Source organism: Colobus angolensis, unplaced genomic scaffold (assembly GCF_000951035.1).
Source record: "Colobus angolensis palliatus isolate OR3802 unplaced genomic scaffold, Cang.pa_1.0 Scaffold82, whole genome shotgun sequence".
Lineage (NCBI taxonomy): Eukaryota > Metazoa > Chordata > Mammalia > Primates > Cercopithecidae > Colobus > Colobus angolensis.
Window position 1 is genome coordinate 6,224,825 of NW_012122043.1, and position 17,630 is coordinate 6,242,454.

General features: G+C 43.2%; 1 protein-coding gene across 1 annotated transcript in view; it reads right to left on the reverse strand.

Moving 5' to 3' along the window:
* Positions 1 to 17,630, reverse strand: part of AGAP1 (ArfGAP with GTPase domain, ankyrin repeat and PH domain 1) — a 611,312-nt gene that overhangs the window by 212,390 nt on the left and 381,292 nt on the right. Inside the window, exon 11 of the mRNA XM_011929622.1 lies at positions 9,796 to 9,964. Coding sequence (XP_011785012.1) covers positions 9,796 to 9,964 — 169 coding nt within the window. The remainder of the gene's footprint in view (positions 1 to 9,795; positions 9,965 to 17,630) is intronic.

The window sequence follows — 17,630 nt, forward strand, 5'->3', positions numbered from 1 at the left end:
CCTCGTTTATGAAAGCAGGTATCACATGCTACTGATATTGAGGTTTTATTTCAGAAAAATAATTCTCAACTCTCAATAAGGCTTCCGTTTGCAAATGGTCTACCAAAGTGCTAGAAGGGTACTTAGCAGAAGCCTCCAATTTACATATCAGAGGTTGGAACCAAGATCCAATGTGTGGAAAACTCCCGGGCGACCTCGGTCGACATGAGTGGGAAGCAAGGATCTGTGTTCCACCAAGCCTCAGCCACACCGCATGCCAGCAGGGGACACGCGTGGACTGACACTGCTCATCCAGGGCCCACAACAGACTATGGACTCCAGAGTTATTATAATGTTTTCTAGACCGTCTGAAACTAAACAAAGAAAAACTTTCTTTCCATGAGACAACAACGGGTCTAGTTTTGATGTTGCGTTATTTTTTTTTAATAGCTATTACCATTGTAACAGCAGCTTCGCGACTTCGCGTCTGCAGTGTGAGCAGTTTTGATAAACAGCCTCTGCGGGCCACACAACGGGGATAATGTATCCTTAAGTACCGCCAATGAGCTGCCATTCTGCACAGCCAATTACTTCTGTGCGTCTGTCACTCAAAGGAAAAATGACTGAGCCCATTAGATCAAACCTTTGTCACTGTTCCTAATGCACTCTTAGGCCTCATTAATCTCCGGGAGCAGCAACAGAGCCGCCGGTGCCTCATTGCCTCCCCCGAACAGGCCCACGTGAAGCCTCTCATCTCTCCCCCAAGTGCACCACGTTAATCAAGCTCTCCTTATTACCCCGGTCCCTGTCACGGCGGAGAGCGCTCCCTCTTAAATGCTCTCATTATGACCCATCTTTAGAGCCGGCTAAGTGGAAAAAAAGAGAGAGGGAGAGAGGGAGAAAGAGGACGAGAGAGAAAGAGGAGAGGAAAAAGCAAGTCCGATCACATTAATATTCATGACAATAATTAGTATTCTAGGTCACTGAATATTCATGCTATTAGTTTGGTTTTTTATGGGTTTGCTGGATGTCCTGATTGCTGAAGTGTGGAGAAAACAGCATGGTTGAGACTTTAGATGTCAACGGCAGTTCAATACTCAAAACACATTTGCTGTCCCCGCCTCCCCCACCTCCCCTGGAAAATCAGCTTCAACCCTCCTGACAGCTTTAATATTTCGAAACCGCTGGGGGCCTCAAGTGGGGAAGGGGGGGATGTGGAGGAGAAGGGGAAAGGTTTCCTTTGACAAAGGTCTAAGCATCAATCTGGTTAGGATAAAAACATATCCATAGTTGCAAAAACCCAACAAAGACACACTTTAGAGACAAGAAGATATCTGTCATCCTAGAACAAAAATGTCACAACCAGGAGTTACAGAATAAAGTGACCACAGGACACAGACTGGAGCAGATAGCTCCATGGAGATCCATGAAAGTCCCGAAGAGCATTTCTTCTGTCTGTCCCCTCACTGCCATGATCGTGGGATGCTGTCTGTTGGGCAGCATGGGTTTGTGAAGTCTAAGCCCTATGTCCATTACGTCTACTCAAAGGCTATGTCAATGCTTTATTGTATTTGAAAAATTAATTCAAGAACATAATTTCTTTCCCCTCTTCCTTCCTTTTGGTATGATCATTATGATGAAGTAATGATATAATTCTGTGAAGTCAGCATCAGCCAAGCTTTTCAGAGGAATGCTGTGTATTCTTCTCTGTAGAACAGAAGTGGACACCATTTCCCCATTTTAAAAACAAGGAAGCTGGGGTTTAGTGAGACAACTTCAGAAGGGTCTGAGACAGGAGAAATGGGGTTCTATTCAGTGATTTTGACTCCAAAACCCTTGCTCTTGGCCATTATATTTTCCTGCTCTCTGCTTTCTGTTACATGTGGATACAGCGTCACCAAACTAGGCTGGCCAAACATTCATGTCAGAAAATACCTTGATGTTTTACCTCCTTCTCTGGACCTATACCTGAAATTCAAGTTGGGAAGATTCTCCAAAATGTGGCTTCTGGTGGATCCCCATTAGAATGGCAACTTAAGACAGCGTAAGTTCCAGGCCAAAAGAATGGAAGTGGATAATGGCCATGGACATCCTGAGAAGCCAGTGACCTTGAATGAGGAAGGGAAGGTTTAACCAGGCCTGAATAAATATTTTTTGGATTCTTCTTTTTTTCTGGAGAAGATCCTTAAGTAATTTTTTCAAAACCCTTTAAGACAGAGATGTTGTATAGCCCTGTATGTTGTCTAAAGATGTCTTTTTTTCTACCTTCATTTGATTAGTAGTCTTTGCATGGGCTTCTAGGTTCAGAATTAATTGTCCTTAGGAGGGAATATTTCCATTATATTTAAGAATGCATGTTGCTCTTGAGAATTCTACAGTCAGATTTCTCTTGTAGGTTACCTTGTTGTTTACTATTTTGGGTGTGTTTTAAGATTTTATTTTTATTTTTGCAGAGCCTCCTCTCCCATCCAACTTGATACTTGACTCTTCAGATATCCTTACTTGGCTCTAGCATATATTCTTCTGTTATATCTTTGACTACCAACATGTCTTTAGCCATGTTCTTTACAGTATTTGTCTACTGAATTTTTTTATTTTTGCAATCTTTATTTCTTTTTTTTTTTTTTTGAGATGGAGTCTTGCTCTGTCGCCCGGGCTGGAGTGCGGTGGCCGGATCTCAGCTCACTGCAAGCTCCGCCTCCTGGGTTTACTCCATTCTCCTGCCTCAGCCTCCGGAGTAGCTGGGACTACAGGCGCCCGCCACCTCGCCCGGCTAGTTTTTTTTTTTTTGTGTGTGTGTTTTTAGTAGAGACGGGGTTTCACCGTGTTAGCCAGGATGGTCTCGATCTCCTGACCTTGTGATCCGCCCATCTCGGCCTCCCAAAGTGCTGGGATTACAGGCTTGAGCCACCGCGCCCGGCCTGCAATCTTTATTTCTAAAACTCTTTCTCTTATAGTATTTTCACATACTCTTTATTGTTTTGACACAGGCCTCACTCTGTTGCCCAGGTTGGAGTACAGTGTCATGATTATGGCTCACTGCAGCCTTGATCTCTTGGGCTCAGGCTATCCTCCCACCTCAGCCTCCCCAGCAGCTGGGCCACAGGCACTCATCACTATGCCCAGCTAATTTTTGCATTTTTTGTAAAGACAAGGTTTCACCATGTTGCCCAGGTTGGTCTCTTGGGCTCAGGTGATCTGCCCACCTAGGCCTCCCAAAGTGCTGCGATTACAGGCATGAGCCACCACGCCCGGCCAAACACATGCTCTCTGTTTGCTTAATTTTATGAGTATCATTAATAACTAACCTATTAAATTCTTCTGTTGATAGGAGTTATAATTTCCTTTCAAATTCCCTTTCACCAAAATGTCACTCTTTTCCCTAAGATCAGTTATCCTTCACATTTTTACTGTTGATTCCCACAAACATCTTCGTTGTCCATTATCTACGAATAAGAGCATGTGGATTGATAAGGCAGATGAAGTGGCCAAAGTTTTCTCTGCAGCCTCGACCAACCAGAAGGCTGGTTATGGGCTCTGAGCAGGTGTATGGCCCATGCTGACTGGTGGGTTTCATTTTAGACCTACTGTGTGGGGCGCTGTGAGTGGCTGGTGCACTTCATACCACCTATGGTCAGAGCTGCCTTGCCTCTCCATTTCTTTCTCTTCCTCTGTGACTGTGAGGAGGTTTGAGTTTCACAATCATCTCCGTTTCCCTCTTTCGAGCACCAGCATCCACATCAAAAGGTTCTGCTCTCCCTAGGCATGCTGCCTGTTCCCATGCACGCTCTCTTGGGGGTGCTGGTGGCAGGGACAACACTGGCCAGCTCTCCTTGATTTCGTCGCACAGCCTGCTCTGTGCCCCAGCCCACTCCTGAACTCCACGACCGCCACAGGGAGCCCCAGAGCCACCCCATCACCACTGCAGCTCCTCTGCCGTCCTCAATGCATGAGCCCCAGAGGGTGGCCTGAGCCCAGTCATCAGCAGTGCACAAGGCAGCTGCTCTGACAGTGCGTGTTTCTTCCTCTCTCCCAAACCCATCGCAAAAACTGACAGGAAGATGACCACATTTCCAGCGTTTTAAAGTGGGAAATGTAGTCACTATTTCAATACAGGCAAATAACTTCCCAAGTCCTAGGAATACCCCACCCCAAACCCCCTCCAGGTATTTTCTATTCAATTGCCCCAAGTATCCCTTCAGCACTTATCATTCCTTACAATGATCTTACTTGTGTGTTTATATTTGGAATCCTCCACCCCTACTTGAGTGTAAGGCTCCTGGAGAGACCGTCTTGTCCTCCCCCACCCCAATATCCGGAGCATTAATCAAGGGTGGGCGCACAGCAGACTCAGTAACAATGGAGATGAATGGCACAGGAGGCGGCGACACAATCCAGTCTCTGTGTCAGTAAACTGGTGGGAGAAATTAAAAGTCAACACTGACATACAGTTAGGCATTATAATATTTGAAATATGGAATGCATGATGACTGTGTGCCAGAGAATCAAGAGAAACCTCCAATAGCTATTCCAACTAACAAGAGTTCAGCAAGATGGCGGAATATAGAAAATACAAAAATTAGGAGTTTTCTTAATTCTTACCAATTAGATGACATAATAGACCCCACCCCTCTAAAAACAATTAGCTTCACAATGCATCAAAAACTATAAACTAACAGAATAGATTAACAAGACATGTCCAGCATCTAAATGAAAAAAAAAAAAATGCTGAACTTTGCTGGAGGCTATAATACAAATTTGAATAAATTGGGAAACAACATAGTAAAGATGTCACTTCCTCCACAATTAATAGCTTAAAACCAATACCAGTTAAAAGCCATGATAGGATTATTTTTATTATTTTATTTTATTTACGTGCCCGTATCACAGCCTCAGGAAGTCCTGATGCCATGTGCCCCAGTGAGGGGATTATTTTTATCAAGACGGAGAAGGTTTCAAGTTATTCTTTAGTTCATTTGAGAAAAATAAGCAGGTAGCAGTAGCCAAGAAAAACTGGAAGATAAAAGAGAAATATTCAACTGTGTTATATACTACCAGATATACACGGAGTCATAAATCTACGACATTGTGGTAAATCTACCTAAGGTAAGACAATGCAGGGATACCAGGTCTTGGAATAACATCTGAGAGGCCAGAAACACAGCCCATTTGATGAAATGACTGAGTTCTACAACAAAGGAGACACATGGAATTAATAGGGAAAGAAAAAAAGTTCAACAAAGAGAAAAAAGGACAGTTGATTATTTATTTGAATAAAAAATTCAATTAGATTTCTGTCACACACAATAGACCCAAACAAATTAAAGGTGGATTAGGGGCTAAATACATGCATATACATGTATACACACACATACATACAGATATATATGCATATACATATATTCACACACATAAACACATATACATATATTTTTTAAGGAAAAAAACAATAAAACTAAAACTTAGAAGTATACATATATAAACTGTGATCTGGTTTCAAGATTATTAAAGGCTTTCTAAATAGCTTAAAGTAGAAATCACAACAGTAAAAGATAATCTGATTATAAATAAAAGAGAGGGAAAACCTCTCTATGTAAAGAAGACCATAAAATTTAAAAGGTAAATAATAAACTGGGGAAATACCTGCAAAATATATTCATATCCTAAATATACAAAGAGTTCTTAGATTATCAATAAGAAAAAGACAAGAACCTAGAGCAAAAATGGGCAAATATACACCTAAACAATTAATTACAACATAAGAAACACGTACAGCTAACACATGTGAGCTGTTCAGCTTCCCTATCAATTGAAGAAATCCAAATAAACAAAACATGAGGTATTTTTATGGCTTATCAGATTAGCATAAATTCTAACAATAATATTAATAGCATTAGCAAGTGTGTGAGGTGAAATGGGTGATAGCTATGGATGGGAAGAGTTTTTATATAAAACCTTTTAGAAGTTAATTTGGAAATGTGTATCAAGAACCCTGGAAATGGTTGTACCAACCGAACGAATCATTCCACATATGGACAGTAATTCCAAAGCAATAATAGGTGTTATCCACAAAGACTTAGGTTCATACATACATCAAGTCTATGTGAATGCAAATTACGGGAAGAGAAGGCATAAAACGTTGATCTAATTCAATCACACTGAGATAAGAAAATGAATACAGAAATGAAAATACAAAGAAAGAAAACCCTCCAGTTCACCTAGAACTGAGACAAAACAAACGAGTCTCAAGAGTGAAGAATAAAGTATTCAATTTTTTGGCACACAGCTCTCTAATACCTATTTTTAGCTAAAAGTCCATCTCTTAAATGTAGCCTCAATTTATTTCAGATTGAATTTGTTGTGCTGGAATTCCTCGGGTGAAAGGACATTTTGTGAATGACGGTTTTAGACATAAGAAACTCAATTTTCAAAGAGCATAAAAACTCAAATCCCCAAACGCTTTAATTTCTTAAGCAAGAAAGAATGTATCACTTTACAGATTCATGTTCATGTTTAGAGGAGGTGAATGCAAATTAAAATTTCCCAATATTTTAATGAAGCTGCTTCCTCTTACAGAAGTGCCTCCACCCATGGCTTATTCTCAGAACCAAAGAATGAAGCTGAGCAATCAACAGGGGGCTGCCACCTGAGGATCTATCTGTGCATTCTCGCTGCACACCAGCTGATGACTTCACCGGCATGCTTGGTCAGGGTGCCACTTCCCTTAGCACTGCTGTGGCCATGAGGCATTTTCTTCTTCCCAAAGTGGCACTGCCTTTGTGCTAAGGCCATACCCCCACTTCCGTATCCCTAGTTGGAATCCAGAGAAGAGGGAAAGTCAGCCAGGCCCCTGTGTGGGATTAACCTGTCTGAGGGTTGCGAGATGTCCTGTTATACACTGAGGGCTGTGACCGTGGAAAAGGGATTTCAATCTCGTCACAACCCTCCCATTTGCCCAACAGGGGGGCTCTTAAAGAGAATGAAACTGAGCAATGGGAAATGCCTTCCAAGGCCACACAGCTCACTCCCTCAAAGAGAGAGGCCCACGCCACAGCCGATTCCATCAGATACGGCACGGTTTATAGGGTCTTTGATTATAAGTAGATAATGCAAACATTAGTGTTTCCCTTAGGACAACAGTGGCCTTTGGCTCCAAGGAACGTAAGCCTCAAGACGAGGAAGTTCGAAATCCCACTTTTACATAGTGAACGCTTCGTCACAGATTTGGTGCCCTTCCTTCCTATCTGTGTGCCTGGCAAATTCCTACCCTTTATTCAAACTCAGAAGGTATCCCCTATTCCTTGAAGCCTGGCCCACCTCCTGGGGTGGAGCCGACCATAGCATCACTGAGTCTCCATGCCCTGCCCTTTACACAGCCGTCCTGGGGCCTGGGGCCTGGGGCTTGCTGTGGCCTCTGTCTACTTGTCTCTCTCCCCAACGACAGGGGAGATTCCTGAGAGCAGGAACTATATCTCAGGCACACATGAGGAACTCCACGAATGGCATGATTTAGCCATTCCACAATGTATATACATAATTCCAAACACCATGTTACAAAGACAAATAACTTTTTAAGTTTAATTAATTCTATTTAACATATTTTTATCAGTTTAAAATTATAAAAATGAAACTCAATAAACACTTTTTGACTTAAATAACTAGATGACCAGATGTGATGTGATAGGTCAGAAGGGGAGGTGGAAATGGAAGAATTCTAGAGGTTAGGGACTCCATATCTACAGTTTGCACAATTTCTGGCACAAAATAGGTGCTTGATAGATTTTTTTTTTTTGAGACAGAGTCTCACTCTGTTGTGCAGGCTGGAGTGCAGTGGCATGATCTCGGCTCACTGCAACCTTCGCCTCCTGGGTTTAAGCGATTCCCCCGCCTTAGCCTCCTGAGTAGCTGGGATTACAGGCACGCACCACCACGCCCAGCTAATTTTTGTATTTTTAGTAGAGATGGGGTTTCACCATGTTGGCCAGGCTGGTCTTGAACTCCTCACCTCAGGTGATTCACCCACCTCAGCCTCCCAAAGTGCTGGGGTTACAGGCGTGAGCCACCGCACCCGACCTATAGATATTCTTTGAATAAATGAATGAGTTTACGTAATGTGCTAATGCAATAAAGCCTTCAGCTTTTTCCTCACTACAGATTGTTTTCTCTTTCTTGTGCCCTTCTTTTCTCTTCCCACCCCATAGTTAGCACACCACTCTAGTAAGAAAAACCTCATGCATGTCTTGGAAGAAAGGTCGGGAGGTCATAGAAGCCCCAGGAAAAATACTGTTCTCACTTCTCTGGGAGGCACTCAAGACTCCTTTAGCATAAAGCCAGTTTTTATTTTGATGAGAAACAACAGCTTGTGTTTGTATTCAGCTTTCCCAGCACTTCCATGTTATCTTCTCTGACATCGCCCCCCCCTGCAACAGAGACAGGCCAGGCAAGAGCACCCCAGTGTGGTGGGAAGGAACCAGCTCAGTGACTGCCTAACACTGTGCGGCGGAGCCCAGGATGGAGGACCCAAATCCGAACTCCTCTGTGCCATCCTGCTCTCACCTACCAGTGTCGTCCATGCCACAGAACCAGGCCATCAGCATCGTCCCTCTTTAAAAGCACTTAATGCTTCAGAAGAGGAAAGTGCAGCATTAAAGACCAGAAACTCTTGTAGGAGAGAAATCTGTTGTTTTTTTTTTGTTTTTGTTTTTGAGATGGAGTCCCGCTCTGTCACCCTGGCTGGAGTGCAATGATGCAATCTCGGCTCACTGCAACCTCCGCCTCTCGGGGTCAAGCGATTCTCCTGCCTCAGCCTCCCAAGTAGCTGAGATTACAGGCACCTGCCACCACGCCCAGCTAGTTTTTGTATTTGTAGTAGAGCTGGGGTTTCACCAGGTTGGCCAGGCTGGTCTCGAACTCCTGGCCTCAGGCGATCCTCCCGCCTCAGTCTCCCAAAGTGCTGGGATTATAGGCGTGAGCCACTGCGCCTAGCCAGAAATCTGTTTTAAGAAGACAGGATGTAGGTGGGAGAGAAGAAAGTTCTGGACTTCCTGCTGGAGAAAATGCAACACTATTGAAGGGATTTCCCTACGCTGAAGGAGCCTGACTGTGTGTGTGGGAGGACTCAAGAGCATCTTCATCTTATCTCTGATGAATAGCAATGGGAAGGTTCATGACACAAGGCAATTATTTGCAAAAACGTAAATAAAAATGGACAACGTCATTTTGGATGGCTTGCAACTGGGCACAGAGGCCAGGAATTTCTAAACACATCAACATTTGCGAAAATACCAGCTTTCTCTGATCCTGAATGAAAAAAAAACTCCTTTAAAAGAGAACACAGAGAACCAAAGTTGTATTAAAGAATGGCAGATAATTAAAATATAGTAACACAAAATTTGCATTTTATATAGGTCAAATGGTTTCCTCTGAATCTTGCGTCCAAATGGTTTTTCCACTTTCATACATACAGTTATCACAAATGAGTTAATCTTTGACATTTAACATTAATTCATGTTTTTCAGAAGGCCCTTAAATACCCAGTTCACATGTTAAACTTCACTTTCCACCACGCAGCCCCGCGAAAGGCCTAGATGCATGGTTTTTGCAGCTGTGATTCAAAGCACCATTTGCTCGCTGGCATTTGCGGAACTGAAAGTTGAAAGGAAATGATCAGCCACAGAAGTGATAAGGTTTCTAAACCTTAATCTGTAACGTGATAGTTACCGCCTCCACTTAACCTAAGAGCCCAACAGTGGCCTCTAGCCTGGACCATCTGTTGCCGTGGAACTTGATTTCCTAGTGCGTTTGCTGTAAGCTTACCTGAATTGGGTGAGATGTGTAAACTGCTCATGTCCTTGGACAGGCCATTGGTTTTAGGGCTGGAGATGGGCGCGCAGGCCGACGTGGCTCGGGGTGGCCTCTTCCCTGGGACTTTCACAGTGGTTCTCAGAAGGTCAATCTCCTTACCATGAACATTCTGCATGTAATCCTGTTCAAAATGTTAAACATCCAAGAGAGATAAAAAAAAAAAAGACCTTTTACAACCTAGAACAAAAGGGTCTATCAGACGTCATGAGTTACAACCCTAAGACCCTTCCACTGTGGAAAGCACTTTAAAAATCATGAGATTTTTATCTGCAGAGTATTGGTAGCATCATCATTACATTTAATCAGAGTTTTGCTTCTGTGTCCTGAACTAACCTAGGAGCTACAGATACAAGGAGAGACACAGCAGGTACCTCCTTCAAGGGGCATTAGGAAGTAAGTCTACACATAAAATCCGATTTTTTGAACTCTTGTTTATCAGAGGGTACATTAGGCTCCTCCCATAAATTCCAAATAAAATTCCATGGAGTAGGAAACCATGTTGTAATAACCTTTCTGTTACAGATGGGAATGTCATTAAAATCTTGATAAGGCTGAAGCTCTCTGGTGAAAAATCAGGAGAAAACTGGAAGTAAAAAGGTCAAGTGTTTCGTTAAGAACCAGGAAGACGTCCAAGGGGTGGGAGTTATGGCATCAAAAAAATAGGGAGCTCAGGGATGGATACAAAACAGCTGGATGTTAGAAAAAGAATCTGGCTTTCCAGGCCTTGGAAGCACATGACCAGCAGCAATCAAGGAACTACCGGGAAGCCTTGGTGGACAGTGACGGCTCTCTGGCAGCTCACTTAACTCACTGTGGAGTCAAACAGTACCTGGGAACTGACTGAAGGGCAAGGAAAGGGGAAGGTGAACAAGCACCTGAGAGCCGGGGCATGGGCCTGCTGGCCAGTGAGTTACTGATCCTTTAGTGCATCATCATCATCATCACTCATTGTTATTGTTTTTTTTTTTTGGTGATGAGACTCCTTGCCTGCAAATACAGTATCTTAAGCACTCTGGACACATACTACTCGATATCACACCTTAAGAAAGAATATATACTCAGCCCTCTGTAACAATATAACAATTAAAAAATACAAAATAAGAAAATATTGCATTTACGTTGCATGAGGTATAAGTAATCTAGGGATGATTTAAGGTATACGGGAGAATGTATGCAGGTTATATGTAAATACTATGCTGTATTATAAAGGAACTTGAGCATTTGAGGATCTTGGTATTCTGGAGGGTCCTGGAGCCAACCCCGCATGAATACAGAGAAATGATTGTATTTGGAAATCACCCTTGGAAAAACAACATTTCAAGTGTTTTAAGACTCTGCAGGAAGTGGGAATAAATATGCTCTTTCTTTGGCAGCATCTTCGTGAATTCCCTTTAGATTTGAAAACCAATAAATTTGTCTTTGTTTTAAGCAATTAAGTTCAGGTGAACACAATTTCATTTCATTTATTAATTTTTTTAGACATGGGGTCTTGCTAGGTTGCCCAGGTTGGTGTCCAACTCCTAGTCTCAAGTCACCCTCCCAAAGCACTGGGGTTACAGGCATAAGCCACCGTGCTCAGCCAACGTAATTTTAGAAGAACTGCCAAATAAACTCACATGCTGGATGCAAGGGACCGGGGCAGGGTGGGGAAGTGGGCTGCTGTCTTTTAACAGCCCAACGGCAGTTACCTGATGCAGAGAGATAGTTGGATAAAGTTCTAGAATCATTATGCAAGGGTGGGAAGCCTCCGTCTCAGGGACTAGGAAACTTGGCCAAGTGTTTTGAGGGAGCTGCTGGGACACAGGGTAGCAGAGAGGCCAAAGCGAGATCCCAGTGGCTTCCAGCAAACAGGCTGTCCACCTTTTTTTCTTTTTTGAGACAAGAGTCTCACTCTACTGCCCAGGCTGCAGTGCAGTGGCATGCTCTCAGCTCATTGCAACCTCTGCCTTCCAGATTCAAGTGATTCTCCTGCTTCAGTCTCCTGAGTAGCTGGGATTACAGGCAAGCAGTACACCTTTTAATTGTAGGACAACACCCACACTTGTGAAGGAGTCACAGGTTTATCAACAAGTAGATGTTTGCTGATAGAAGAAACGGCACAATGAAAGCCACGAAGTATACAATTCCAGTTCAGGGGAAAGGAATGAAATCGTGGGTCCTTGGGGCAGAGGATGAGAAGACCTGTTTTCTCCCTGCCCAACCAGGGAAGGTGGGTGAGCCTGGGGTGTGACAGTGTAGACCTCCCCGCAACCGATGCGACTTAGAGGGTGCCACGTGGAGCCAAATCAGACTCAAGGGAAAAGGGTGCAGGAATTCTCAACGGCAGGATGGGCAGGAGGAGAACCTCTTACATGAGGGCACAGCCACACTGGCAGGGGACATTCTGGCAGAGAAATACAGAAATGCAGGTTCCCCTACACCAGCCCCAGGGGGACAAGATGCTTCAGGGTCCTTGGTGACCCCTGAGGACAGAAGTCTTCGTGCAGACAGAAAGCTCAAAACACCAACGTCAGAACCAGGAGGAAGAACAATGGGCTGAAGACCACTGGAGAAAGGATCAGAAACTGCCACAGTGGGGCAAGTTCAGAGGCAGAGGCAAGGCCGGGTGTTCCCCGGCAGAGGACAGACAGGCCATCCAGGCAGAAAACCCTGGCACGTGTGTATCTCACATCAGCCCAGAGGCCGGGAGCAGAGGTGCCTGGCCACCTGAGGCTGGTGACTGGCCATTTCATCTTACAGGGTGGCTCAGGGAGGATGGCCTGACTCTCAGGGCAGGCTGGCCGGAGTCAGCCACGGTCCCACTGGAGGAAAGCTGTCATGGTGGGTTTGGGGTATGGGAGGGTGGTATTTGGGCTGGGAACCGCAAATCTGACTTCACCAGCCCCCGAAAGGAGATTCCACTTGGAAGCCGAGATGCTGGACTTCACAAAACACAAACAACTTTGAGAGGATGTAGACCAAAGACAGAAAGAAAGTTATTATTGAATTAACTCTGTTAAACTAGATGGAAGGACAGGTAGAGCTGGAAGAGACACAGGAATTCTCAGGACCGCGCTGTGTTGAGGATGACAAATGAAAAGCATACAGGCTGGGTGCGGTGGCTCATGCCTTGTAATCCCAGCACTTTGGGAGGCCGAGGCGGGTGGATCACTTGAGTTCAGGAGTTCAAGACCAGCCTAGCCAACGTGGTGAAATGCCTTCTCTACTAAAAATACAAAATTAGCCAGGCATGGTGGCATGTGCCTTTAAGCCCAGCTACTTAGGAGGCTAAGGCAGGAGAATAGCTTGAACTTGGGAGACAGAGGTTGCAGTGAGCAGAGATCGTGCCATTGCACTCCAGCCTGAGTGACAAGACCTAAACTCTGTCTAGAAAAGAAAAGAAAAGAAAAGAAAAGATAAGAAAAGGCACATCATAGAGTGGTTAGTGTTGGTCATTTCTTAAAACAGGTTTTTCTCAAGCATCTTTAGTTTACTTCCATTAATATCCACTGAAAATATGCAAACCCAACTTTCCAAACCAAAGTTAATGCTTGTAAATAATGAATTCCTTCTTGCACAGTTACTCCTTTAAAAATATCAACTTGCTATAACTTTCTTCCTTAATGCCAATTCTTAACAAATTAAAATACAATAACAGGAGTGTAATTGAGCATTTATTGCTTATGGGCTCTAAAATGAGGCTAATCAGATAGTGACTAAGCCTCAGCATGGGCTCTTTTAATAGGCATGTTTTAACATACAATAACCAGGATATTTTATTTAAAATTATTACAGAAATGTACCAAGTGTCTGCTCTCCAGATTCGAAAGCGGCACGGGAACCCATTTATCTTTAGCTCAGCATGGGCTAAGGGATCTGTTTTCTTGCCTGAGTTAGGCGTTACAACTTCAGAACTAGCTCTAAAAAAAAAAAAAAATCGGTATATAAAAGAGCCAATTCTTATATTTCAAGGCACTGCACAATTTTAAAAACTTTACAAAATGCATTTCCTAGCCAATAAAAGCCCTCCGACTCAGTGCTTCACATACAGGTGGGAGGTGAAGACACAGGTATCTGTGGCTTCTAGTTCCTCCCAAGAGGAACGACACCGAGCTTTCTGGTTTTGAAAGAACTGATCCTTTTCATCTCTCTCCCCAGCTTGGTACCTGAGGAATTAAAGCTACAACCACTAAACAATGTCCTCCTTAGAAGTCAAGGGGCTGTGCAGACCCTTCACGGGTCTGAGGCAGGGTACTGGGTAAAATTAAGACAGGAAGCTTGATTCTGATATGCAAATGTTATGGATACTATCCTTCTCCATGTTCCTTGTTGAAAATGCTGATCGAAGATAAAAGAGGAAAAACCCTTTAACAAGGCGTGAGGGTAATTCAAAGCCAAGTACTTTTAAACAGCACTTAACAAGTCCCTGGGGCCCACTCAAGAGCCAGGCCCCCCAGAGGTGCCATCTCCTGCCCCTCAACAGCTTGAAATAGTAGTAATTGCAAACCTATTTGCATTTTCCTTCTCAAGTTGTCCATGATTATCCCGCGGCTTATTTTTTCCAAGCAGGCGCCAGAGCAAAGGGACCTGTTTCCGAACCCGCCAATCGCTCGGTCACTGCGCCTTGCTGTCCCCCTGCAACCCTGCTCCGGCACCTTTGCCATCCCTTGTTTTTTACATTTCGCTCCTAATTATGTTGCATCTATTGCCGTACACTTAATTAGCTGCACTAATGTGATTTCTTTTCACATAGTCAAGCAATTAAGAGCTATGATTGAGTTTCATTCAATTAGCCTCAACAAACATGCTAATTGATGTCCCAGATGCAAATGAGGTGCAATGAGAGAAACCTGCTAGCAATTGAGAGCCGTGTCAGAGACCCACAGCTTTCAGCTTGCTGACAGCAGCACAGCTTAACGTGGCGCCCGCCTTCTGTGGGGCTGCCTTTAGAGAAGGATGCAGAGTCATTAGTACCTCGGTGTACCAGATCCCTCCTGATACAGAGAATTAATTGATTCGCTGCTGTATCACGTTGTCCTAGAATTTCACAGTTATGTGTTCTCAGGACCGGGAGGTTACCCAATGAGTAACACTTGGCTCCGGTAAGGAGGGTGGTACAAAGTCCTCATCAAAATACCGTATTAGGCTACTAAAAAATAGACAAGAATTCTCCCCAAAACTACCAAGGGAAAGGTGCGTACATCTTGTCTTGGCAATCCCAGATTCCACTATGTGCCTGATGGCCTCTCCCGTCCTCAGTAAATGGTGAGTTCATCTTAGTCAGCTCTGGGGCATTTGGCACTTGAAGTTAAGCTCAAAATACAGCAATCCATCAACAGTCCCTAAAAATACCCTTACTATATTGATTCTTACTGCCTCGCATCCGCAGGTTACCTTTGGCTGTCTGGTGAAAGATGGGTTGCTGATATGTTCACAGGGGTACTAAAAGCAGTTAACAAGATCTTAAAGCTAAACTGAAATGCATAAACTATATGATTGGCATCTCAACATTAGATCAGAAATAAGCATAAGGCTTTGAAAATCTGACAGTGCTTACGTGCCGCTTTCTTCAAGGATAATGTAATCAGCATACTCCATGTTTACGTATACTTTAAAAAAGTATTAAGACTTTTAATTTACATAGTTCAAGGATGGAAAAAAAATGGAAAATAGTGGAAATCTTTTCCAATTCGGGTTCTCCATTAAGTTCTAGTTTATAACTGTACATGTATGTTGAGAAATATTTTATATTAATATATAATACTGAAAAGATAGATAACTCTTCAGACAAATCAATAAGATTTTCAAAACAATTCAGAAACAGTACTTGCCTTTTTACTGCTGTGTTGACATTGGTTTTGATGGTGCCAACATGCTGGTGATTAACATGCATCAGAGTGGGAGCCCCAAACTGTACTAGTCACCATCACATTATTTACCAGCATGTTCTTTAAGTACGAACAGAAACAGTTTTACTTACAGATGTTCTGAATACACTTAAAAAAGAAGCGCTACTGATTTTTAAACATTTCAACCTTTGAGTGCATGTCTTCATTTTCTCAGGTATGACGTGGAAAGCATGCAGAAAGCATTTTTGCTGGGATGGTTGTCTTGCAGACAGGCAACTTCTGCAACTGTTGGAGTTGCAAGCTGAACTAGCCACTTTTGTGGTGGGACAACATTTTTACCTGAAAGAATGACTATGCCAGACATTGACTGACTATGGCTTTCAGCTCTACGTATGTGGCAAACTAGTATCTCTAACTACGAGCTTGATACCTTCCAAAGACTTAGCAACTTTTCTGACAAGATTGGCGGTGACATGAATGACATTTTTTGATGTTCTATGACGAAAACGGTCACTATTTAGAAATCTGCATACTTCATTTCAGAAATAGTTTTTCTTGAAATGGCCGGGGTATGACGTCACATGCCTGGATGCATATGGATATGCTTGTGCGGATAAAACACACATAAAAGATCACTCAAAGGGCAAGTCAGTTGGATGGATTTTAAGGTAGTACAGGAGGAAAAAAAATTAGTGATTTCACATTGCAGTACTAAGCTTTAAGAAACTATCACATGTTGAGTTTTGGTGAAGTATGCAAGAGGAATATCCACAATGATCTGAAATTATCATTGTACTCCTCCCTCTTCCAACCACACATCTGTGTAACATGAGATTCAAAGACTAACCAAAACAACCTATCACAACAGACTGACGCAGATATAAGAATCCAGCTCTCTTACATGAAACTGGGTATCAAAGAGACCTAAAAAATATATAAAACAATGCAACCCTTCTCATGACTTTTTATTTTGAAAATTATACTTTTCACAAAATTATTATTTACATTAACATGCAATGGGTGGTTTACTGTTAAATGGATTACACATTTAAAATTTTTCTCAGTTTGAATTTCTAACATTATGACTATCAATAGACAAAAGCCATATGAACAAATGCTCTTTGGGGTCCCTCCATAATTTTTTTTTTTTTTTTTTTTTTTTTGAGACAGAGTCTCTCTCTGTCGCCCAGGCTGGAGTACAGCAGTGTGATCTCGGCTCACTGCAATTTCTGCCTCCCAGGTTCAAGCGATTCTGCTGCCTCAGCCTCCCGAGTAGCTGGAACTACAGGCACGTTCCTAAGCTCAGATAATTTCTGTAGTTTTAGTAGAGATGAGATTTCACCATGTTGGCCAGACTAGTCTCCAACTTCTGACTTCAGGTGACCCACCCACCTTGGCCTCCCGAATTGTGTTGGGATTACAGGCATGAGCCACCATGCCTGGCTCACACTTCTTAAAAAGATAAAGGGGTCCTGAGTCCAAAGTCTTGAGAACCACTAGTCTAGCTTTATATCTGCAAAGCAGCCATTGGCTCCATGTGTATGCTTTTATGTACACAACCTGGGAGGAGCAAAGGGTTAGACTGTGGAAAGATACTGTAAATATTTTCACATTTGTTTGTTCCTCCTTCTCCTGGAGGAAAAGAATGACTCATTATTTCCTATTTTTACTGCACATCATGAATATCCAGCGTCAAAAGGAAGCAGTAATTTGTTAAGTTCTATCTTTAAAGAGCCTCACTTCTGGGCTTAAAAAAAAAGGGCCGGGCGTGGTGGCTCAAGCCTGTAATCCCAGTACTTTGGGAGGCAGAGATGGGCGGATCACGAGGTCAGGAGGTCGAGACCAGCCTGGCTAACACAGTGAAACCCCGTCTCTACCAAAAAATACAAAAAACTAGCCGGGCAAGGTGGCAGGCGCCTGTAGTCCCAGCTACTCAGGAGGCTGAGGCAGGAGAATGGC